Source organism: Pipra filicauda, unplaced genomic scaffold, assembly GCF_003945595.2.
Source record: "Pipra filicauda isolate LSUMZ 115617 unplaced genomic scaffold, ASM394559v2 scaffold361_size729390_pilon, whole genome shotgun sequence".
NCBI lineage: Eukaryota > Metazoa > Chordata > Aves > Passeriformes > Pipridae > Pipra > Pipra filicauda.
In genome coordinates this window covers 521,297-545,661 of record NW_024104489.1, presented here as the reverse complement: position 1 = coordinate 545,661, position 24,365 = coordinate 521,297, and the positions used below count along the sequence as shown (strand labels likewise).

Here is a 24,365-nt window from a genome sequence, read left to right as displayed (position 1 = left end):
ATTATCCAGATTTAGATGGTTTGTGTTTTCAGCATTGGCTTGTTTTTCTAAACATAAAATAATGCTCTAATTGACCTTAGTTTTTTTTTTTTTTTCATAGACACGGAAAAAACAACCACGAACACCAGTTGTTTGTTTATGGAATCACCATATTAATAGTTCATGAGGAGCCAGGGGATGGAAAGTTAGACCGACATTTTCACACTTGTAATCACCAGCTCACAGAGGACAGTAGGCAGAAGAAACACGCATTAAACACTTCAGTTACCATCTGTAGGCAACCAGCAACAGATACAGAGAAAAGTGGGAAAATGGAAATAACAGTGTTGAGATTACGATGGAAACAGCAGTGGAAAATTAGAAGTCCTTTCATAAAAGAAACACATTAGGAGTGTTTGTTCCATGTGCTGGACACTCCTTTGGAAAGCTAACAACCGTATTTTCTTAAATTATATTAAGACATTCGTATCATTGACAAGTCCAGTCTTAAAAAAGCTGGTGCTCCATCACCAACACACAAATAACTATCTGTGGATAGTGGTGGAATTGGGCACCACAGTGCGAACTATTCCTGGAGAAGCCGTGTTGGACAGTGCTGGCCAGGAACACCTGCCGTGGTGCCCATCCCAGAGAGGGTGAGGATCTCTGTGCAGAGCCCGAGGATCATCACCCAGGTCTGCTTTGAGATCCAGCTCCGCTTCCGAGGCGTCAACGAGTGCCTCCCCCAGCTGTCCCGTGGTGGGGGACAAAGGAAGGACAGAAACATCTGAGCCCTTCTGCTCCCAGGGAAAGCACAACACATGGGGCCCGTGGAGTACGTGGACCTTGCCTTGCATCCTCATGGTGAAGGTGCTATGGGGGGGTCACGGTAACCCCGGGTCAGACCAGCACAGACCTGGGGGGGTCGTGGTCATCCTCGGTCAGCTCGGACACCCCGGTCATGCCCAGGGAGGCCACGGTTCCCGCGGGTCAGCCTTCACACCCCGCTACAGACTCAGAACGATCACGGTTGCCCCGGGTCAGTTCAGACACCCCGGCTCATGTCGGGGGGGGGGGGGGGGGATGTCGCGAGTCACAATTGCCCCGGCTCAGCCCTCACACCCCGCTCAGACCCAGAAGGGTCACAGTTAACCCAGACCAGCCCCCACACTCCGCTCAGACCCAGGGGGAATCACAGTTACCCCGGGCCAGCCCCCACACTCCGCTCAGACCCGGGGGAGTCACAGTTACCCCGGGCCAGCCCTCACACTCCGCTCAGACCCGGGGGAGTCACAGTTACCCCGGGCCAGCCCTCACAGTCCGCTCAGACCCGGGGGAGTCACAGTTACCCCGGGCCAGCCCTCACAGCCCGGTAAAGCCCGGCCATCCTCGTTCCGGCCACTCAGCGCCCCCTGCGGCCGCCGCCGGCAGCGCCGCGCTGTGCCCGCTCCCCTCCCCCGCGCGCTCACACCGCCCCTTCGGAGAGGGAAAAAAAAGAAAAGCAGCCGCTTCCCGGCTTTATATACCCTGCTAAAAATAGCCGCGGTCGGGCCGGCCAATCAGGAGGGCTCGAATTTCGAATCGGGCCAATGGCGGGAGCCGTCACGGCCGGGCTCGGTCACGCCAGGAGGAGCCGCGATGGCAGCGGCGCGGCGATTGGGCGGCCCTGACGTCAGCGGCACGCGGGTGGCGGGGCGCCGGGCCGCGATTGGGCGGCGGCGGGCGGGCGGGGCGCCGGGATCACGCGGGGCGGGGGCGGGCGCGGGGGCGGGGCCGCGGCGCGGCCGGGGCCGAGCTTTGAATAGGGAAGTTTTTTGCGGGGGGCTCCGCTCGCAGAGTCCGCGCCGTGTTTGCAAATATTGGGGCCGCTCCTGCGCCAGGTCCGCCGCCGCCGCCGCCGCCGGCCGCGGGAGGGGGGGAACAAGCCGCGCGCCCGCCCGCCCCGGGAGACGTCCTGCCCTGCTGTGCGATTAAACTTTGCATGAAACTTTGGGTGTTTTTTCCTCCCCGAGCTCCTCAAGGAATTAATATATATATATATTCAATTTTTTTTTTTCGTCTCTGGAGGAAGGGGGGGGGGGCTTGGAAACTGAGAGCAGAGATTGACACCCCCCCGCACACACCCCGCAACCCCTGCACATAAAGGAGGCATCTGTATTTTTGGTAACCAGCACTGACTTTTGTTGTTGCAACTTGAGACATGGATGTTCTCCCAATGTGCAGCATCTTCCAGGAACTCCAGATTGTGCACGACACGGGTTACTTCTCAGCCTTGCCGTCCCTGGAGGAATATTGGCAACAGGTAAACGAGGATGTCGATGTTGTTGTTGTTGTTGTCGGGGATTTTTTTTTAAGCCGTATTAAAGGATGAGCGGATTTAAGGACAAAAAAAAAAAAAAGGGACAAAAAAAAAAAAAAAAGGCAAGCCCAAGTGTCAGCGAGGAGTTTGGGGAGAATTCAGCACAAATGTGTAGAGATGTTTTGAAGCAGGTGTTTCGGCCCTGGATAGATGGCTGTTCGGGGGGCACAGTCCCGAGGTGGATGGAAGGAGCTGCGCATCCCCGTCTCTCCCTGTTTACCGCCCGGCCCTGCCGGGGGCTGTCAGCACCCGCGGCCCCGCTCCGCTCGCACCGAGTCCTGGCAAAACTTTTGCGCTTGTACCAGGTCCAGACTCCACAGCTGGGTCTTGTCATCCGAGCTCCCTGCCTTGGCCAAGGGCTGCTTTGCGCCCGCTGCTGTGGGCTTGTGATTTTTGTTGTTGTTGTTGGCGTTTGTGTCCTTTTGTTTTGATTTTTTTTTCCAAATTAATATTATTTTTTTTTGTTCCTGGCCAAGATGAGGAGAAAGCCCTCCAGGAGTGTCCGCACACACGCACGTCTGTTGTGTGCATGTGTATGTACATGTACAGAGCGTGGCTGTTCCCAGCGCAGGGAGCTTTGCCGAGCCCGTGAGTTGTCAGTCATATGACAGCGATCCCCTTGTGCTAATTGCCCTGGCCGGGAAGGGGGAGAAGGGAGGCTGTTTCCCTTTAATGGACATATTTTCTTGCCTTTTTTTTTTCTTTCTTTTTTTTGCTTTTCTCTCCTTAATTTGACCGAAACAGCGGGGTGGCAGGGGCTGACAGTTCTGCGGGGCTCGGGGGACCGGGGCTGCTCAGCCCGGTGACCGGATCAGATACCTGCTGGCTTTGCAGAAGGACGAAGGAGCCTTTCCCATAAGGTTGAAATGCAAAAGTGTTACAACCTTCACATGCCTTCTAATTGTATGCAATCCCTTTTTTTTTTTTCCCTCCCCCCCACTCCCCTTTCAGAGCGGCAGCTCCATAGTACGTGATTGAAATGGAGCTAAGTAGTTTCCTTCAGGCATTCGGGCTCTTGGCGAAGCGCCAGCCCTCATTCCCAGTAGCCTTCAGAGGCATTTAAACTCGAAGAGAGCTTCACTCCGCTCCCCATTACTAATCTACCTAATGAGGAATTTAAATTAGCCGGGAATATGAAAGTTTAACAAGATCTTAATAAATGCTTTTTTTACTTGTTTTCACGGAAAATCAATGCACTATTGTGCTGTCTCTGTCAAAACCCTTTTTGTTTATAACGTGCACTGAAACCCAGTTCCCTAGTTATAGATGTATACATAAAAACCGTGTGCAGCAGTGGGTTTGGGTTTGGGGGTTGTTTGGTGTTCTGGTTGGTTTGGGTTATTTTTTTCAATTTTTGCCCACACTCCGAGCCCGGGCAGAGCATGTGACCCAGTTTACTGGAGCAGTGCTAGGGCAGAGAGGAGGCTGCTCCCATGGCGGCTCTGCTTATGGGCAGATGGGAAGGGGCTGTGAGGGGAATGTGTGGCATTTGGGACCAGATTTTGCTGCCTGGCTTGGAAAAGATGATCTTCCTAAAATAAGTAGAGTTTGGTATGGAAACTTGGTGTGTCGATTTTCTGTGTAAAGCTTCCATGTGGATCATTTCCTATAGTGGAAAGAATAATCCCAAAACATCAGCTTGTTGCCATAACAGTTCATACTCTTTTTTTTTTTTTTTTTTTTTTTCCCCTCTCTGAAAATGGCTAGAAAGTCAGCAGGGTGAATTGAAATTGAAAACCGCAGTTTCACCCATTTAGGGTGGTTTTGATTTTTGTTTTGTTTCATTTCATGGAGTAGAGGGCAATGTTGTTGAGGGTGAAGTTGTCCATGTACTGTTGCATGTATATTTGCACAGAGTACTTTCTTGGCAGATGGTCAGGGTTTTAAAAGGAAGTCTCCTTTGGCATTGCGTGAAAGAAAGAGCGAGATGACTCATACTGTTGCACTCTTGGCCAGTAGATAAAGTTCTTGTTCATTGTGGGACTCCCAGCAGGACCTCAGAGTAATTTCCCGTTTTGTATCCTATAGAACAGGACATTTCTATTCTGGAACTTTTTTTTTTTTTTTTTCCCCACTCCTCTGTTGTTGAAGTTCTCCATGTTCCTCTGAACACGCATGGGAGCAGTTTGAGTTCTGTGGCGTGCATGCCAGTGTGCTTGGAAATGACATTCTTTAAAAGTCGAGTGTGCTGCGTTCTCATGCACAGGAAATGGGAGGATGTCTGCTGCTCCATTGATGTCCCCAGAATATGGGCTGGCAGCTCTGCAGCCATGCTGAAATGTGGCTTTGTTTTCTGACACAGGGTTCAGATTTTAACTGCGTGTCTGAGCACATTGTTTTCTGTTGGGTCCTTTCAGCCTTGTGCTTGTTATGAGGGAGATACCAAACAATTTGAAATTAGACAAGGTGCAAGAGCAAAGTGTGGTTATTTGTTGTGGTTCTCTATGGTCCTTTTCAACATCAGCCTACTGAAAACACAGATTTTATGATGAGAGTGATGATAATTTGACTGAGTCATTAGAATGCTATTTTGGAAACCAAAGGCTGACTTGCACCTTCAGCTGTGCGTTTGAACTCCTGCCCAGGTCTCAAAAACTGATTTCTTTTCATCGTAGCAGTCACCTAGTTACGGCTTAAGGAGCCTTTAATTTGTTTTGAACCTAGAAACCATAAATCGAATGTATTACATTCCTGCATGCTTTTTGAAGTGTAAAATACAATTGGGTTTATTTTTAAGCAGGCTTGTGACTCTTCTCTTTTTTTCTCCCTTCTCTTTCACCTAGACATGTTTGGAGCTGGAACGGTATCTTCAGAGTGAACCTTGTTATGTTTCTGCATCTGAAATCAAATTTGATAGCCAAGAGGATCTCTGGACCAAAATTATTCTGGCACGTGAGAAAAAGGAGGAATCTGAACTGAAGAACACATGTGTCCCAAAAGAGGACAATCTTACTAGTCAGAACTTAGAGACCAACAGTTTGAATTCTGACGTGAGCAGCGAATCTTCAGACAGCTCTGAGGAGCTCTCGCCCACTACAAAGTTTACCTCTGACCCTATAAGTGATGTTTTAGCCAGTTCAGGAAACTTGAGTTCATCTGTCACTTCCACTCCCCCTTCATCTCCTGAGCTGAGCAAGGAGCCTTCTTCCCAGATATGGAATTGTACGCCGGGTGAGTTGCATTCACCGGGGAAAATTCGTACCGGTACCGCTGGAAAGACTGCAGAAAAAGGTACACCCTCCAATGGTGACACCTCACCAGATGGCAGAAGGCGTGTTCACAGGTGTCATTTTAACGGTTGCAGGAAAGTTTACACCAAAAGTTCACATCTGAAAGCACATCAGCGCACTCATACAGGTTAGTAACCCTATGCTTATTAAGAGCTGGCAAGTACTGCAGGGAATACCCGTTGATGGTGGTGGTGTCACAGCGTTACACAATCACCGAGTGGGAGCCCAGGTTTGGAGAGATGATGTAATAGCAGTAGAGGCTTACCAGCGTGGACGACATCACTTCCTCATTCTCTTCATAAGTCAGCTGCAGCCAGGGCAGCTGGTGGTAGATTAGTCTGTTGTCATAGCAAATGGGAGCCACTCGTCTAAGTAGGCAATGGTTTGGAAGCTGCACCAGCATATGGTCTTCAGAAGCAAAGGTCTAGCCTAAATAGGTGCTAGACTTTTCTTGATGATTATTTCTAAAGGAAAGGTGAGCTGCGACTTTATTGCTAAAAAAGGAATGTCATATCCAAAAATTGGTCAGATCACTAAATACTGTAAGAGCTTGTTTTTATGCTTCAGTCTACGTCATGTCTGTTTTATCAGACATCCCAAGGCCTTGATCATATTATGTATAGCTATACTACTAGGTTATTTAACACGTGTGTGTGCCGTTGTTATCAGCAAAAAAAAATCTCGAAAAGCCACAGTGTGTTCTTATCCTTCTAACATATCTGCCCAATTGGACTTAAAAATGTATGATTTACTGTATAATTTCATCCCAAAATACTGAGCAACAGCATTTTATTATTATGAAACCTGAACTAAAAGTAACAATCCTGTGTGTTATTGGGAAGGAAAGTGAGGAAGATAGACACTTCAGGGCTTTTATCAATATTTTATGGTTGAAGTAGCGTGCTGATTTGCTTGTTTGAGCATTACTATTTGACAGCTCTCTATGACAGCAGTTAGATGTGTAGGGCTGTGCCTTGGCTGAGTAGCCATTGCTTAACTTGACTAACCGGCATGGTGTTCTTGGTGTACCAGTCCAAACATCTGTATGGCTGGTTGGGCTTTTTTCCCCCCCCGAACACTGGGAAAGAGAATTCAAGGAAAAGATTCTATTTTGGCTCATGAGCTCAGCATTTCGAGGCTTTTATGGGAAGTCTGAGCAAGCTGAGATGCTCCCATTGTCAAGCAGAAGTCAGATAAAACAGAATTATTTCAAGAGGAGAGAACAACTTCTTTTGGAACTGTGGTGGTTGAACAGACATAAATAGCTGCCAGCCTCAGAAGTATTGCAGAACTGGTGTTCTGGTGCTGTCTGGCTGAGAATGTTCCTGTGAATGGAAGTGGTATTTCTTGAATGCTGAAATAGCAGTGTTCAAAGTGGTGTGCAGGCTTTTCCAAGAATAAGTGGCTCAGCAGAAAGGAGGTTGCGTGTTATGCAGATGAGTGAGTGACAGAGGACTTTGATGCAACACAGTAGCCTAATTGCGTTTTGGAGCCTAGCTGTGCTGTCTTTAATCACCTTTATGAGGTGCATGATACCTGTAAGCCTGCCATTACTGATGAACAGGAATGGTAGAGAGCTGGATTCCTTTGTTTCTTGTGAACCTGTTTAATCACTTTTTTTTTGTTTATTTTTCATAAGAATGAGATTATTTGATGTGCTGTTGCAGTAAGATAGTTAAGTAGGAATCATGTGGATTAATTTTGTGAGCCTTCTTTGCTTACATGTTCTGAAGCATTCAGATAGGTTAAATAAAATTGGCTGTGTTTGGGGGGTGGAAGAGGTTTACATAGAAAATGATAGCACCTGTCTTTCTTTGAATGAAGTCACGACTAACGTGTAATCTGCTTTCTTTGTAGGGGAAAAGCCTTACAGATGTTCATGGGAAGGGTGTGAGTGGCGTTTTGCAAGAAGTGATGAATTAACCAGACACTTCAGAAAGCACACTGGTGCCAAGCCTTTTAAATGTAGTCACTGTGACAGGTATGTGACTGAAATGCACCCTTTTAAATATATATTTTTAATACTCATTGGAAAACTAGTCTAGGCTGCTTTTTGCTTGTGTAGGAATTATTTGGGAAAACAACAGTGCCTGGTATTTTTAAGGGATTATTGTATATTTAGACTGGAACAAACCATCCCTTTTATTAATCATTGGGAAGGGGGTTGTAGCCCAGATCTTGCAGTTGAGTGTTGAGAAGTCGCTGGTGTTACCACCCATCTGCGGAGCTCCTGAGCGCCCACAGACACCTGGAGTATTCCTGTGTATCCTGGGAATGCCAAATCCCTCCTCCCCCAGCTGTGTTTTGGGGTAGCAGAGCGAGGGGAGGTGCCTCAGCCGGGCGTATCACATCGTGCATGCCAGCAGCCCTGGGCTAATGCGCAGCCTGACTCTTGCCTTGCAGGTGTTTTTCCAGGTCTGACCACCTGGCCCTTCACATGAAGAGACACCTCTGAATGGGTCAAGAGGTGAATCCTGCGGGCTAAGAGGCATCAAGGTTGAAGAGCCTTGAGCGGAGGGATGCGTGTTCCAGCCAAAGCATGCCATTTTGCACCCTACCCAGTTGCCTCCAGGACCTCACTTCCTTGCAGGTCTTTCGAGGGCTAATAAGTCATGTAAGAAACGGCATAGCAACCGCAGTGCGTGATGTTTGGGGTTTCCTGGACTCATACACTGGTATCTAACCTTCTGAGTGGCTCCTAAGCCTTTGCCGTGAGCATGTGCACTGAGAATGTTAATGATTGGGCGACTGTATGCGATGAGGATCTCTAGATGACTGTATGCTGAGGCACATTTTTTTTCTTGTGGTTGTTTTATAACTGTAAGAGAAAAAAAATAGTCTGAATGTCTTGTATGTGAGGAATATCTCGTGAGATGGGACGACCACCAATCATTTCCAAGGGGTGGGGGGAGGGGTGTCTGCACCTTTTTAGAGGGAAAAACTGAGAGGGGAAAGGGGGGATAAAAAGAGTCAGGATGCCAGAATGGAGATGGGGGGGCCTCCCTGTTCCTGTGTGAGAGGAGCTTTAGGTGTCTGGTGCAGCTATTAAACGTGCAATGTGTCAAGTAGCTTGTTTTACTTGCTACAGAGCTCATTTGTAATCCATTGTATAAGCTGTGTATTTACAAATGTAACACAACTATAACTTTTCCTTATAATACAAAGGTTATTGCATGGTTCTGGGGAACTATATGCTTTTCCATTCTTTAATCAGGACTGCAGTTTTGATTCCAGTTAAGAGCAGCTAAAATACAATTGGTCTAATGTTACATAATGTATGGAACATGAATAATTTTTTCTGTTGGGTGGATAAAACCACTATTGGTTAGAAACTGATTTTTCTCATGCAGCTAATTTTTCTCTTATTTATGCCTTGAGGACTAACTTCTGGTTTTCTAGCTGTTAATGCACTGTTGACCTTAATAATGGTGCCTTATGCAAGTGACCTTCTCTTGTAGGGGGTCTTATACAGGGGTATGGGTGATGCATGCTTTATTAAGGCTCTCTTTTCACCTGGCATTGTACTGTATCAAATGTATAATATGAGGGGAAAAAAAGGTTACTTCCAGGGTCCTCCTTCACAAAGACAAATATAGAGAAAAGTCATTCATGTCAGTACAGTATTTGTTTAACTTAGACAATTTGACTGTGTTACAGTATAATGCATATGCCAATTGAATACCTGACCAGTTCTGCCACCTTGAGACTTTTTTTATATTGACCTTGCACAACAACTGTGTATATACACACCCCAACTGTACTTAATATGTCAAGTTTTCATACATATTAAAGATACAGAAGTATTAAAAGATGTATTTGCTTAAAAGGCACAAGTTTCACATCTATATATCTAGCTATCTGTTGGTCATACAGAAAGAAACTATATTACTTTTTTTTTAAAAGTGGGCAGAAAAATAATTGTGTATGTATATTTGTGTGTACAGTCTGTGTATGTGTGTATATATATAGATAATATATAAATATTTTTTTTAAAAGGAAAAAAATTAGAACACATAGCTAGAAAATGCCACAGCCCATCAAAATATTCCCTCTCCCCCTTGCAATATGGTCATTAAGGAGACAAAGAAATGAAAGATACAGTTAATTAAAATCTAGCATTTTTAGAGGCTTTACCTTTAGCTTAATGGTATGCTAAAGGCTTTGTTGGCATTCAGTCCTTCTCAGACTGCTGACTGTGTTTTGTAGTTATTAGGTTGTCTGGAATAGCGTATCTGTGGCCATTTAAGAATGATATGAACCGAATATTGGCATGCTAAAAGAATATTAGCTGTGTGCAGATGAAGTACACTCGGGTTTTGGCCTTCCAGCTTACTGGAGGACCTGTGACTGAGCTAGTCGTTGTGGTGGTTGAGCTCTAATTTTACATAGTTCAGCTAAAATAAAGACTGTTTTTTCCTAGAGTAGGAATAGTCTGTCCAAAACCAGTTTTGTTTTGGTTTGTTTTGTTTTTTAAACCAGCTCACTACAGTCTGCAATGAAACATGTGACCTGTTTCTTTTTCTATTAATTATCGGTCTTGCTTACTCTGCTAATATTTTGGTATATCTTCCTGGAAATGTATGTAGATAAGTGGTTTAAAAAAAGTATATGCAAGTGATCTGGTTCTATGGAACACACAGGCTTAAATTGTTCTCATTTCATTTTTGGTTTAAATTGCCTGAAAATGCACTTTTTTTTTCTTCCCCCAAACAAACAAAATTTTCCAGAAAATTAATTTCTATTTATGATTGGGTTTTGTTGTGTTTTTAACTCCTTGTTTGCATTGTCCTTGGCTTAGCTTTCTTATAAACCAGAAATTTAAAAAAAAAAAAAAAAGGCAAAAACAAACAAACAAAAAACCAACCCCAAACAAACAAACAAAAAAACTTGCACTGGCTTGTCTCAATTGTGAATACCATCAGACTTGTGTGGATGGGGTGGGGCTGTGTGCCATATGTCAAATGCCTGTAATTTTCTTAATAAGCAAGTACATTTTGTTCAGGTGATAACTGAGCCTCAATCAAGCTGAAAAATAAAAAAAAAATAAAACATTTTTGCTTGAAATTTAAGAAGAAAAAGTTTCTATTAGTGAAATTTCTTTTTTTGTTTTTGAAGCACCCTGTTATCTAAAGAATCTCTTTGTAAGATTTTTGTAAAAATTTTGTTTTACAAGATTTTATTTGAAATTGTTTTTTGCAAGATTGTTATATTTCTGTATGAATGTATTTTTTATTGGAATAACATAAAAAGAAATTCTTATCAGCATCACGTGTCTGGATTCATCTTTCTCCTCTCTAAGTCCTACACATCAAATGATGTCAAGTGCTAGGTTGCTGCTTTGTCTTTGAGTCACACCTGATTGCAGGTACAAACACCTTTGGGTCAGGTCACTTTGTGGAAGACAAGCCCTGTTGGGAAAATAATTTTGGCCGTAGAAGCTAAAAGTTCTTCCATATCTGAGAAGCTGTTCTTGACTCATCGTTTGTTTCAGCGGAATAAATAGTTAATGTGATTGTTACTGCAAGACTGCACCTTCATCTCAAATCGTTTGTTCTGGAGAGGTGAGTGCACATGGGACAAGTTCTGCATGTGGGAAAGGAGGTTCAGTGGGCATTTAAAAGGAAGGAAAAAGCGATGAAGGTGATGGCTGGGCTGGAGGCACCTGTCCTTAGCTTTTACTGCAGAGTGTGGGCCTTTGAGCTGGTCCATGGGGAAGCAAACCTGAAACCATGAAGGTGCAGCTGTGGAAAGGAATGTAGGGAAGGAACTGCACGAGCTCTGCCTGGCCTAGACAAACACATCTGAGACAGCTGTAGGGCTGACTTGACCCATGTACTGGTGGTGACCTTCAACCAGTCGAACACAAGCCTCTCTGAACCACATTTTTTCAGAGCAGTGGCTCCTCAAAGTATGTCTGGCATGCGTGCTAGCTTGGGACACGTGCAGAACTTGTTTAATGTTACCTTGTGTCTCCTGCTTCGCTCCTGCTGGCAGAAATGGCAAAGTTGTATGTTGAGAAACTGGCTTTGAACATGTGAATTCAGTTCACAGTAACTGAACGTTTCATGGGTTTTCATGATTTAGAAATGCTCTAAAATGATGCATAAAAGAACTGAAGCAATAAATACAGATTGAGGCAGAAACAGTGTGGAGGAGGGACCCTTGCCGCCTTCCCCCATTAGCCCTGCAGCAGGCTAGTAAATAGACAGTATGCCTCCATTAGGCATGGTAGAAATGGCAATTTAAGCAAATTCATGATCTTCAATGAGAGGGAAACATTAAATTTTATCACTTGTATGGTATCTCATACAATGAAACACAGATGTCTTCTGGGAAACTTAGTTATTAAGTTGCAATAGAAACTGAAAAGGCTACCAAAGTTTGGGACTGAGACATTTTGCCTTCTCATCTGTATACAATGTAGAAGTGGAAATATTTTTAAAGAACTGAGCTTGACCTCCTTGGAGATTCTCCACCCACAACGTTCAATGGGTGTGTAACACAGAACAAGGATTGGCAAATTTTTGCCTGTTTATTTGGTGTGTGTCATCTAGGGCTGTGTTTTACTGTACCTTTAAAAAAAAAGAAGAAAAAAAAAAGCCAGAAAACTCCTTTACTAAGGATGTTATTGAGATCCTACTTTTTTTTTGTGTGTTCTCAGAATGTACTGTGAAAACCAGCAGTATGTTCAGGAAAAAAAAGGCTAGTGATAGAGCTATTGGGCAACGAGGAAACTACAAAGCAGAAAGCAATAGTGCGTTTCAACATGCACATCTGCTGCAGGTTTGCTTAATTCTGGATTTTGAAATGCAGAGCAGAGGGGAAGAGATGTGAATTTGAGGGTGAAGAAGTCAGGTTGCTGAGGTATGGACATGGATTAGTAGCCTCTGCAAGTTCAAACAACTTCAACTGAGGTTAGCAAGGTGAAAAGGAGGACAGAGCCTGTGAGCCAACATGTTACCTTCATGCCACAGAGGTTAGATATGGCATGTTTGCGCAACAGTCAAGATGAAACAGTTAAAATCCCAAAACAGCACTCATTTGGGTGTTTGTTTTGTTTTTCTTTTCCTCTTGAGTGTGAAAAATCCTGGCATACAAGTGGTTGGTGCAAGTAGGGCGTATCACAGTTTGCCAACTTGTTTGAACAATTGTGTATTATAAATACTGCGTGACTTTGAAGTTCACAATAGAAAAGTGATTGCTGTTTTATTAAATTGGTTGTTCATATTGTTTAGAAGTTACTGACTCCTCCCCTCCAAACCGTATTATGATTTGAAATAAACTGAATCTGGAATTGTTGTGCCTGTTAAGGCATGTTGAAAACAAGCTGTATTTTAGTCTTTCCTCTTTAGGAGTTGTTCACGGTATCTCTGCCTTTGTCTCCGTCTTTTACCTCTTCCATTCTTCTCAACTACTTGAGCATTTGCTCTTTATTTTCTTTAATTGCACTGGAAGCTCTGAGGAATAAAACCAGCCTCTCTAAATCACACAAATAGCAGCAGCAAAAATACAAACAAGGAGAAGGAAGAACACTATGGTGATTGTTTCCAAAAGTAGTTCTTTATGCAGCAGCAAAGAAGTACATGACCTTACATATTCACACAACAGGGAGAGACAACATTTGATAAGAGGAAAGCTTCATGATCTATCCATTAGAGATCTCCTCAGCCTTGTCTAGAGAGAGGAGTTAAGGTAGACTGAAACAGAAAGGGGAGCTCTGACTGCACAGGACTCCAGGGGGGAACACAGGTAAAGAAGGTTTCCCCTTCACCTTTTAAAGCACAAAAAGACTCATATTTCCTCCTTGTTCCTCCATTTTTTCAGAAATTCCTTGGAGAAAAAATGGCTCAGATAGGAAATCTCTGCACTAATTCTTCCTCAAGCTTTTCCAAATTTGTTCCCTCAGGTAGCACTAGTGTATAGAGTTGGCAACACCACCAATACTCCAGTTCTTTATATGGAGGTAAGAGGTTACTGAGAAGCTTGTACTTCCACAGAAGTCTGCATGCTTTTGCCTCATCAAATGGGATTGTGTAGCCAAGAGGCATTGACAGGTACTTCTGAAATAAAGCCTCTGACATGGCAAGAAGCTCTGCTGAGATTATACAGTCCAAGGCTGTATAATAGTATCTTTATATTTTTTCCCTTTAGCTCTTTTACCTCTACACTGGCTGTTTCATCCCTTATTCATGGTCCCTAGATATATGGCATTTATTTTTGATCAAACCTGTAGCAATACTGTCTCATAACCATTTGAGCTCTTACATATAAGGGAGAACGAGCAGACAGAGTATTGCTTTTGCACATGGGTCTACAGAGGTTTAATCATTCCAGGATTCATTGGAGCTACCCTGGGAAATAAGAGTTTGCAGGTTCATGCATTAATATTGCGGGGTCTTGGTCAAAAGCTCATTTAAGTCAAGGAGAAATTCCTCACTGAATTCGACTTGCTCCAGACACAGTCATTTTTTCATAGAGCTGAACCTGAGGAGAAAGTACACTTGAAATCCATTCAGAACCAAATTTTCATTCAATGACATTTATGACTATATTTTGTCCATTTCCTGTTGAACATTTGATAGCTGGAGTTCACAAGTACAAGCATTGCAAAGCTGTTGTTTGTTTTTTTTTAACAGAAATGTGGTTTTTTCCTCCTGAAATTTATTTTTGATTGCAGACTGATGATAAACCCTGTAATTTGTTCTGCCGTTTCACTTACACAACAGCTACATAATAATTTTGGAAGTTATAGCAGTGACTATATTGAACTGCAGTGTTTTCAATTGGAATACTTTGTGAAGTATGAGCCGAGAAATTATTAACTGAAGAAATGAACTGGATTTGTAGGATATCACAGCAACAAAGGTGGCTTGTGGCTTTAAAAAAAATTGCTACATCAGACATAAGCCAGCACATTTTGTTAAAATGGAGAGAAACTATTCAGAATTTGCAATTGAGGGTGGAGATCAGTAATTTTCTTGAAATATAGGTTTATAATTTGTCACAGGAAAAATAACTCCATAAAGCAAAACCACTAAGGTGTTTTAAGATGATCTATTATGCGGAGGTGTCTAGTGCAGCCATTTTGGATCGGTGTCATGATAGGAAACAGATGGTATATATGTTTGTGTTTAACATTTAAGGAGGTATAGAAAGCAATTGGGAGGTGATATATTTTGTTAATGGGCGAGTAAAGCCTCATATGTACATTTAAAATAGAATGTAAAGAACAAGCAACATTTTTTCAGCACAAATGAGGCAATGCAACAACATGCTTAAGTAGATTTATTTGACTTGTTTCACTTTAAATAATTTTAATGAGAAATTCTCTAAACGTTTTTGAGCGGAGATAGAAAGTAATCTGGTAACCACATGTCTTGATGTATGCCAAGCTGTTCCTTAACAGCACTTTCTTTCAATACAATATAAATTTAACTGGAATTAGCATTGCTGAATATTAGTCCCTCAGTGCCTCACTTGCTAAACCTCCATATTCTTTTTATTGCTTCTGTGCTTTTCAGAAGCAGAGTGTGTGGTCAATTCTGGACAAAGGCAAATCATCTAACAGGGCTGGGGAAGGTAATGGATTGGTGAATTCTGTAACATAAAAAACATCTCAGTAATAATTCAGGAAGGTAGCAGATCTGCACTGGATACAGTAATATATTTTTCTTGTAATGTGCTACCTTTTGGATTTGATACTGAATATATCAAAAATCTAGTTATGCATGCAAAGCTGTATTTTTCTGAATTTTATGTACTTCACCTTACTGTGTGTTATTTCATTTATAAGATTTATCTTTGAACATGCAGCGATAGTCAAAGACTAACGTTCATTTCCAAGCTTCACTAGGCAAGTTACTCGGTCTTCTGGGGTTTTCTTTATTTGTTTTTGCTAACTATGAAGGGGACATTAAGGGCAACTGGATTTTAGTAGATCCTCACTGTAATTAATTATTCATCAGCAGTAGAAGTATTAGCAGTAGCAGTCAGACATGCAGAGGAGGCTGAGATCTTACTGTTGTGAACCTACAGGGAGAGGGGCTCTTCCATCCAAGTTTTGCCTAATTAGGCCACAACACATTTGGAATTACCCACATCCAAAGAGAGAGAAAGTAGTTTTACAACCTGTTCTGATGATCTCAGCATTTTTCCTTTTTTTCTGGTCAGACAGATAATGCTGTTGATATTATAATAGCCATATTATAATTCCATTCAGTCCCCCTGTCTGTCACAGATGGATTCATTCTGGACTCATTCTCACCAGGATGAGAACTCACCATGCAGAACACCGTGTTTCAATGCACTTTAGCGAGTATTTTTAGGTGGGACCTTGTAATACCCACCTCTATCTCACATGATTGGTTATTTCTTATTTCGTAATTTTGTTTTCTATTTCTAACCATCTTCTTTTGACAATAACTTTGGTATGTTCTGTGCAAAATGCTTTGGATCTATTGAGATTTCTTCTTAATTTGAAAAATTGTTAAGAATTAATCTTTAATCCCATAGATAGAAAAGAGTAAATAAGAGATGTGATAATGTTATAGTATTAATGGGATTTGAGCCTTGGTAGGAAATAGATGCATTATTCATAAGGATTGATGGTCTTTAGTGTCCCAACAGCCCCTTGTGGGGCTTTGGAGGTATTAGACTGGTCTGTGGAGAGTGGGTTGCTCTAATGCTCAATAAGCTAAACTAAAAATATCACTAGAATTATAAAGCAAAACCTAATCAAATCCTAAATATAAATGTGATGATACAAATCCATCCTTAGTTATCTTCAGAAACCACCCTGCCTCAAAGGGTTGTCAGTGACTTGTCCCTTATTATCTTTAATCAAGCAGAAGAGAGAGGCATTGAACGCCACAGTGGGTCTGTATAACGAGGCGCTGCAGGTGAAATCCACAGTGCTGTGCTTCCCGCTATCCATGTGCTGCCGGCCGGCCCCGGCTCCGCCAGCGAGGGAAAGGGCATCGAGGAGACAAAGGGATGCAGTGTTTGCGCAGTGCCTGTGAAGTTCCTCTGTAGCTTCTTCTAATTTCTACCCCCAAAGTCCAGACCACAGATGCTTCATCAGGCAAAACCAGCCTGGATGCCTGTAGGTAAAAATTATGTGGTAACACGCAACAAAGAAGCTGACTAAAGGAGATTTCTGCAATAAGCTTTCCAGCACTTACACAGATGGGATCTACCCAGACTCTGGTCTCTGTCCTCTGTGACAGGACATTATTTATCTTAATTATAATGGACAACTTAAAAAAAAAAAAAAAAAAAAGGAAAAAAAAGAAGAAAAAAGAAAATAAAAGAAAGAAAAAAAGAGCATGTATTCTTTAATGTATCCAAGCAGATTAAGCAATACAGTTTGAACACCTTTCAGAGAGGCTAAAACTGCTAGTCACCAAACAAATGTGACTCTGTAATTCAATATTAAAAAATATCTTTTTCATTAGACATTAAATATCTTGGGATAATGATGAGGTCATAAAAGACTCGTGTTTGGCCAGGAGAGAGAAGAAGATTCATAAAAGAATAAAGAGCTGTGGGATACGGCTCCTTTTGTCACAAAGGGCAGCACCCAAAGTCTGCTTAGACAAATATTTGTGTGTGCAGATGATTTAATGCAAAGCAGATTTAGCCTCAATTCTGAAATGAGGTCCATGCACACAGCCTTCTGACCCTCACCTCCTGTCCCCTGAGACACCCAAAAATGTACAGGACTGCTTCTGAGCACCACAGAGGACAGGGATCATCTCTGATAAGGGATGTGGAGTCCCAGAAGATGTATTCGTGCCCCCTGAAGCTGTGCAGCCAAGGTTTGGGGTGCACCAGGACCCTGAAGATGATAAACTCAAGTGAGGAGAGTGGGTCAAGTTTCAGGAAGACTGTAGATCTTTGTGATATTGGTGTTTAAAAACACAAATTAGAGCAAAAACGCTAAGACAAAATCTTCAGCCTTCATTCAGTAGCACTTGGCTTTTTTCCTCATTTGGTAAGGGACACTTGGCTTTATGCCTGCCTAGGTACCCCTTACCAGATAAGGAAGCAGAACCCCCATACACTTTACTGTGTCCTTTCAATACATGATATGTAAGTATGAGCTTTTAGTCTAAAAGTCTAAAATTAAGTTCTTAATAGAAAAAAAGGCATTAAAAAAGAAAAAATAGTGGCTTTCTATTAGGAGCCCAAGAATCTTCATATTTTTTATTACTATTTATATACATATGCACACACATGCATAAATGGAAACAGATTTTCTTGTCTAGGATTTTTATTTTTCTATATGCTATCACATTCTAGTAGAACAGTGTCCATCAAGAGTTCTGATAATAATATGTCAGATTTAAACTAGGATGTAATATGAAACCAGCTGAAAACACTAAACAAAATCAAAAAGTCCATGCTAGTGAAAGAGATAAAAAAAAAAATAAAAAAACTCACTAAACAATATTAAAGGCAAAAAATAAAGCCAGCTCTCAGAAGTGTGTTTTTTAACTTTAACGCTTTGTAGGAATATGAGTGAGTGCATCAACACTGAAATTGTTGATGATTTTTTTCAATGAATCACAGATCCTAGTTCCAAGTTAGGAACTAGGTTTTTTAAAAATATAAATTACTACGTCAAAAATTGCCTTAAAACCTGAAAATTAAAGTAATGGATTTTTGTCCTTTCTTTTTTTTTCAGTTTAAATTCTATATTTTGGATTCAGCAGAGTGCATTCAGAACACATTTTCATGATATTTTTTACAATCAAAGTTAGAAACTTCTGTTTTAAAAATGGAAGTTAAGAAACTGAAAAATGGAAAATGCAATAGTTACCTAAGGTCATACTATGAAATGGTGTGAACTGGTCACACTCAGGCAAATGTGCGCAAATAAAATAATTTGCTAGAGTAAATAGGTATTTTCCTTGATTTCATGGGCCAGAAGGGATGAGCCATATCTTTCAGGCTGACAGTGTCTGGAAAAAAAGGTTTTGAAGCAAAACCACCCCCAAAATCTGACAACATGGTCCTTCTTCACTTAAAGTCCAGAGGAGCAGCTGAGTGTTAGAAGTGCCCAAGGAGCATCATTAGATATTCCTCTGTGGGAAGTCCACGTGAGCATTGCTCTGAACTGACTGATTTTTCCTTTATGCGGTTCCACCTCACATTTTTATCTCATTATTCTTAGCAGTGGTAAGTAACTATGACAGGAAGACAGAGTGGAAAATTAAGGCTTGTTAAGACTATTATACACCAAAAGGATCATGTCATAAATGAGATTTCAGTCTGCCCAGTTTGGGATATAATTAAGTTATCATGTTCAAGGTGGATGGGTTTCAGACAATAAAAGGACACTGGAGGTTGTTCAGGTTCAAAGGGGTGGGTCTTTTTATGCTGAGAAATTATGTGGATGTGATTTTGGAAGCAGTGAGGGACACCAGCCTCCTCCCAGCTGTTGGACAGGGGCTTCTGCTCTTGGGAAGGGAGGGCAGCTTCTGTGATCCTGTCCTTCAGGATGATGTTCCTGATATGCAAATGCTATTTTACTGTGTCTCATTTTCCATGAGCATTTTCTGTGAGTGTGCATTCTCCTCTGGCTTTGGTCTATAGGAACCTCTCAAGAGTGGGAACAATAAACTCAGCACCCCATGAAAGACTTATATATGCTGAAAATTTCACTGTCACTTAATTTACTTTTGAGGAAAGTATATTTAAGGTGGTAAATAATGAGCATGTGTCAATACTATGGGCCCAGCAAGGAAACGTCGTCAAAACTGCAACAGGAAAACAGTGAGGCTTTTTCTTGGTTTTGAGAGACTATAATGAGCCTAATGTTGCTGCTGCTTTCTCATTTTTTCCCTATGTTATCGTCATGGAAGTCTGGGCAAGACTCAGCTGAATCAGTGCTCAGAAGTCAGTCCAAAATGTGAGTGAGTCAAATAGTGTATGGTTTACAGACTGACATGTGTGTTTAGCGTCAGTAGGGTTTGTCGTGCAGTTCTTGAGGGCATAATAGATGACTTTTTTTTTTGCCTGCAAGTAGCCACAATCATTATATGAATCATTCAGGCAAATTATATTGAAAGCTATCATATCATAAAGCTGCAGAGTTTTCCAGTGAAAACAGCAGCTTAGAAGAGCTTCAGAAGTATGCTAACACTGATGGTGCCTTGCTGGGATATCTATTATTACACACACACAAAGAGATCGAGCTGACATGGGGGAGGGAGTGTTGGAGGAAGGAAAGGAAGAGAAGAGAAATCATAAAGAGCAACAAATAATACTTATAACCATGATATTCTTCGCTTCTAAATTCAATATTTAAATGCAGAGTATATTTGTATTTTTTTAATCTACATATCTTTCTTCTTACCTCCTCCTTTCTTAGTTCCTCAGAAAGAAAGAGTAGGACAAATCTGTCCTCAGGGTTTTGTCCTGCTATCTTTCACCTTTTCCAGTCTGCCACTTCTTCAAATGGAAATGCTGTCTATTTGTGATTTCAAGCTGTGCAACTAGTGAAATATTAGCCAAGACTTAAGTTCTTACTTTGGAAAAATAATTTTGTTTTCAATAAAATCTTGTGGGAGGGGGAGATACGGATGGGGAGGAGGAAGGGGTTTGACCAGACACAGATACAACCAACAATACCAGTAAATTAACACTGTGTTAAAAACATCGAACAGCCCAGAAGTTCTTCTTTATCTCCCCTTCGCCACATAGGAATGCTATGGGAATGGGGGTCCTGTGAGATCTGGAGGTAGAAGCACATCATGGAAGGCAGCTCCCTCCTCATCCTCAGCACAGGGAAGAATGGGACAGCGCTGTCCCTGAAAACATTTGTTGGTGGTCACACATGGGAACAGTGGACAAGAGGACAAGCTTTGGGCATGGAAGTGTGCTGCTGCAGCTGGGCAGGCTCAGCAGCTGTCTGTCCCTCCAACTACAGCGGTGGGGGATGACTCCCAGGAACCTCTGCCCTGCTTCCCTCTTATTTTGCCTACTTTTGCTTTCACAGCTACCCGTGGGTGGATGTTTCCCACTCTGGCAGATACATACATGCTTTTCCACATTACTGTATCAGAGCATATCATCATCTGCATCACTATTGCATCAGCGTTTCCTGGTGATTTTGTCAGTCCCAACCTCTTTACTGTGGATTCCTAATGACAGATTACAGTTTAAGAAAGAATTGCACAAAATGTGTATATTTGTTGTTAAGGCTTGAAAAACAAAGAATGTCAAACAGTCAGAACTGCTAAGGAATGAGGGAATTAAATTAACCTACCTGTGCCCCACTGTGCTGAATCTGGTCCAGCTTTCTAGAAATGTTGATTCAGCAAAAGCAGGTGGCAAGGAATCTAACTGGAACAGCAGGAGCGACTAGATTTCAAAGTTTCCCCTTGTCAAAAACCTTTTTTTTCAACTTATTAGGTTTGAAATTTCTTGTACATACATTAAAGAATCTTTCTTCCCCCCTGCTCTTTTTACAGTACAGGGAACCAGGAAACATGACTCTTAAAGCAGATATTTTGGGGAAAGACCTTTGTGTAAAAATGCTGGTTTTATATGAAATCAGAAGCAGCATGTTTCCATAAAATATCATGTCAAATTTAAGTTTTGGCTAATAAAGGATTTCTTAACTATTTTGACTATGAATCTTTTTTTGTTTACTTGCTTGTGAGATGCAGAAAAAAAATAAAATCCATGTTTTTAGAATACATTCAATGGCAGTAACTCACATTAACTATTAATGGAAGCAAATGACTGAAGTGACCCAGATTTCTTTTCTGCATTGTTATGAGAAATAGATGCACATAGAAACTTATATTTCTGGCAAGCAAAAATATTTTGTCAGTCACAGCTTCTAGACCTATAGGCTAAAGCAGAGACAGACATATCTTTTCTAAACTGAAGTTACAACTTCAGTATTAAATCAAACCACAATAATACCAATGTGAATAATATGTCAGATGAACATAAAACTGAGTGTCTAAGGACATTAGCTCCTTAGAAATATCATGGGTTCTTTCCCCTGAAGTCAATTTAAATTTGGAGATATCTCCATCAAAGTCAGTGGAGTCAGAACTGTGTAAAACTGACACGATAGCAGGATGTGATCCTGCCTGCCTATGTAACATCTGCCATCTTCATCAATTCAAAGGCTGAACTTGGGCCACACATATAACAAACAGACTTACATTGTTTTCTGGAGAAAGCATAGCTGCCAAAGAATTACACTTGAAAAAAATCTACATGCTTACTGTTGATCTCAATGTCAGTCCACCCAGATCCTCTGCAATGTGCCATCACCGCAGCAGTTTCAGAGCATATCTCATACACACAGAGACTAAGCTGCCTATAAATACAAATTTGGGCTTTCTCTGAGGAGCAGGAGGTGCACTTCCCACACCCCAGAGCTCAGTGCTCAGACCATCAGCCCTGGAGACTCAGACTCACCCCCACTGTTGAGCAGCCTCCTGGGGAGGGGCTCAGGCAGAACTGGCAGCAGGGCATCATCCTCACCAGGTGAATATGTTAGCTGCAGATGACCATTTCAGGTTTCAGTATGAAGGTCCTAATCTGCCTATATATGATACAGGCAATACATGTTCATAAACCAGGGTCTGGATACCACTGGGAGGCTGGTCACCTAAAACATGCTTTGTACGTGTTCAGGTCCTTCCTTACACCTACTCCTGACATACTGTCCTCAAAAATCTCACTCTTGGATAGTCAGTATCATAAGGACTATCTGTCTGCCTGAGTGCATATATCCATGTATATGTCCACTGCATTTTAATTTGTGTAGCTCGCTGTCATTGGCTTTTATAAGAAAAGAAGATTTGAAATAAATAGGAAGGGTAATATTGACTTGAACAAAAAGGCAAAAAAAATCTTATTTGAGAATTCAGGTGGCTGAAGATATTAAATAAGTCACTGTGTGGCACCTCAGTAGTTTCATAATATTTTATTATTATTAGTGGTCAAATGAGTCAGCTGTAGGCAGGACAATGGGTAATTAGTGTCTGGGTGAGTAAAAATACATACTGCATAACTTTCTGCTCCACATGTTATTTTTCCTTAATCTGATACCAGACTCACTTGATAAAAGTGACTCAGCTTCTGCTGAGTTGGCCCTGCCATTGACAAACTCACCCTTAGGAAATGACATTTTCTCCTCCCAGAAGTGGACTTGCAATATATTGTCAATTTTAAAGGTTGAAAATTTCAACCTTTAAAGAGTAAAAGAACATACTTCTAAGTTCTTTCATAACTATTGTAAAAGAATATATTTTTATTTCCCTTGGGAAGAATGTGAAAATACGAGGTAAAAATGGTCAGTAAAATCTCTCCAAAACACATGAAGAATCTACTTCATCCACTATGGATTTTTCTTCTTTTCAGAGAAGTTACTGCTTGTTCTCCATTTCCACCAAAGGATGGAACAGCTGAGAAGGGAGAATAGTTTTTAAAATAATCTGTTTTCTTTACCTTCTTTAAATCAGCACATCTCCAAACATGACAGTTCAACTACCTGCTGAGGATCTAATTATCATTAAAAAAACTGAAACAAAAGCCAAAGTCAACCCCAAACCACATTTTATAAATTTTATAGATTAATTTATTTTACGGACTTAATTCACACAATACTTATAAGGCCATTGGCCCTGCTTTAGTTCATAGTATTTTCCTACAACATTTTCTGATTCTGTGATGCTGGACTGTCCCTTCCAGACTAGAGTTCTACTTTTAGCTAATGTGAAACAGGGTATCTCAGTAGATGCATGAATTTATACTGCATTTGAATCTCAGTCTGTGGTCCTTTTAGAGTTATTGTTAAGGTGAAATAGGCTGAAGGAGGAAAAAATGATAAAATCTAAAAAGGTTTGAAACATTTTTTCCGGTGTCCTTCTCCCTAGTGAAATCAGTGCTCTATCTATAATTCATGGGCAGAAAAAGACACCTAAAAATAGGGTTCAAAGAAGCCAATGCTTTGTGTGAAGTATTAAACAGTAAGAAATGAGAAAGAAGTGTTCGACTTCTGCTCTGCCATCAAAGGTTGTTAAACGAACACAGGGTTAGAGGAAAACACCTTCTCCCATTTCGGATTTGCAGCTACAAATGACTCTTGGAATTAGTTTCATCTGTCAGCTTCATCTTTTCTTGCAAACAGCAGAAGTGATACTTTCTTGGTATGTGTGAGATCCATGTTCATATATCTTTGAAACTCACTTTGGGGCAAGAAATTGCACCAACATTTTCCACAGTTCAGAAAAGCAATCACTCTCCTTGGAGTATTCTGGAATGGTGCCGAAATTGAGTATCCAACTGGAATTGTTCCATTCTATATGAATTAAGAAGATTCTAATTGAAAGAGGGACTGGAATTTTTTCTCACTAGTCTGCTGAATTATTTTCTCAATGCTTGTTTAGCCCCTAAATCTCCATTTATGAAATCAGAAAAATACAAGATTTGCATTTAACCCCCCTTATCTTAAATGAATCCTTTAACCACCAGGCTCCTGAAAATAGGGACAGATGCTCATGAAAGATTTTTGCATTGTTTTAGAATCTACATTCAGATTAACATGTTAACTAGGTCAGGAACTCAGGTGCAATTCAATGGCTTGGTTTCTGCAGGATGTCAGACTATGAACTTCTATGCAACAGGTACGGATCAATGGAATTTTACAGATCATGCAGAACTAGCCTAATCCATCTGAAGCCAATAGTAATCCTACCAATAACTCCAGTAAGCTTTGTACATGACTACCTACATGTCCATTATTCTGGGATGATGTACATTGCTGA

General features: G+C 41.5%; 1 protein-coding gene across 1 annotated transcript; it reads left to right on the top strand.

Moving 5' to 3' along the window:
• The first annotated feature begins 1,803 nt into the window (after positions 1-1,803).
• On the top strand, positions 1,804-10,832 carry KLF6 (Kruppel like factor 6). The gene is made up of 4 exons (XM_027717278.2): positions 1,804-2,281; positions 5,122-5,695; positions 7,426-7,549; positions 7,972-10,832. Exons 1-4 carry the CDS (start codon positions 2,180-2,182, stop codon positions 8,021-8,023), a joined length of 852 nt encoding a protein of 283 aa, XP_027573079.1. The 5' UTR covers positions 1,804-2,179; the 3' UTR covers positions 8,024-10,832.
• The last annotated feature ends 13,533 nt before the right edge of the window (positions 10,833-24,365 follow it).

Bases quoted from the DNA above. Each gene is read 5' to 3' on its own strand.
- KLF6 (XM_027717278.2), top strand. From the start codon at position 2,180: ATGGATGTTCTCCCAATGTGCAGCATCTTCCAGGAACTCCAGATTGTG. The intron at 2,282-5,121 runs GTAAACGAGGAT...TCTTTCACCTAG, and splicing joins TGGAGGAATATTGGCAACAG to ACATGTTTGGAGCTGGAACG. The intron at 7,550-7,971 runs GTATGTGACTGA...CTTGCCTTGCAG, and splicing joins AAATGTAGTCACTGTGACAG to GTGTTTTTCCAGGTCTGACC.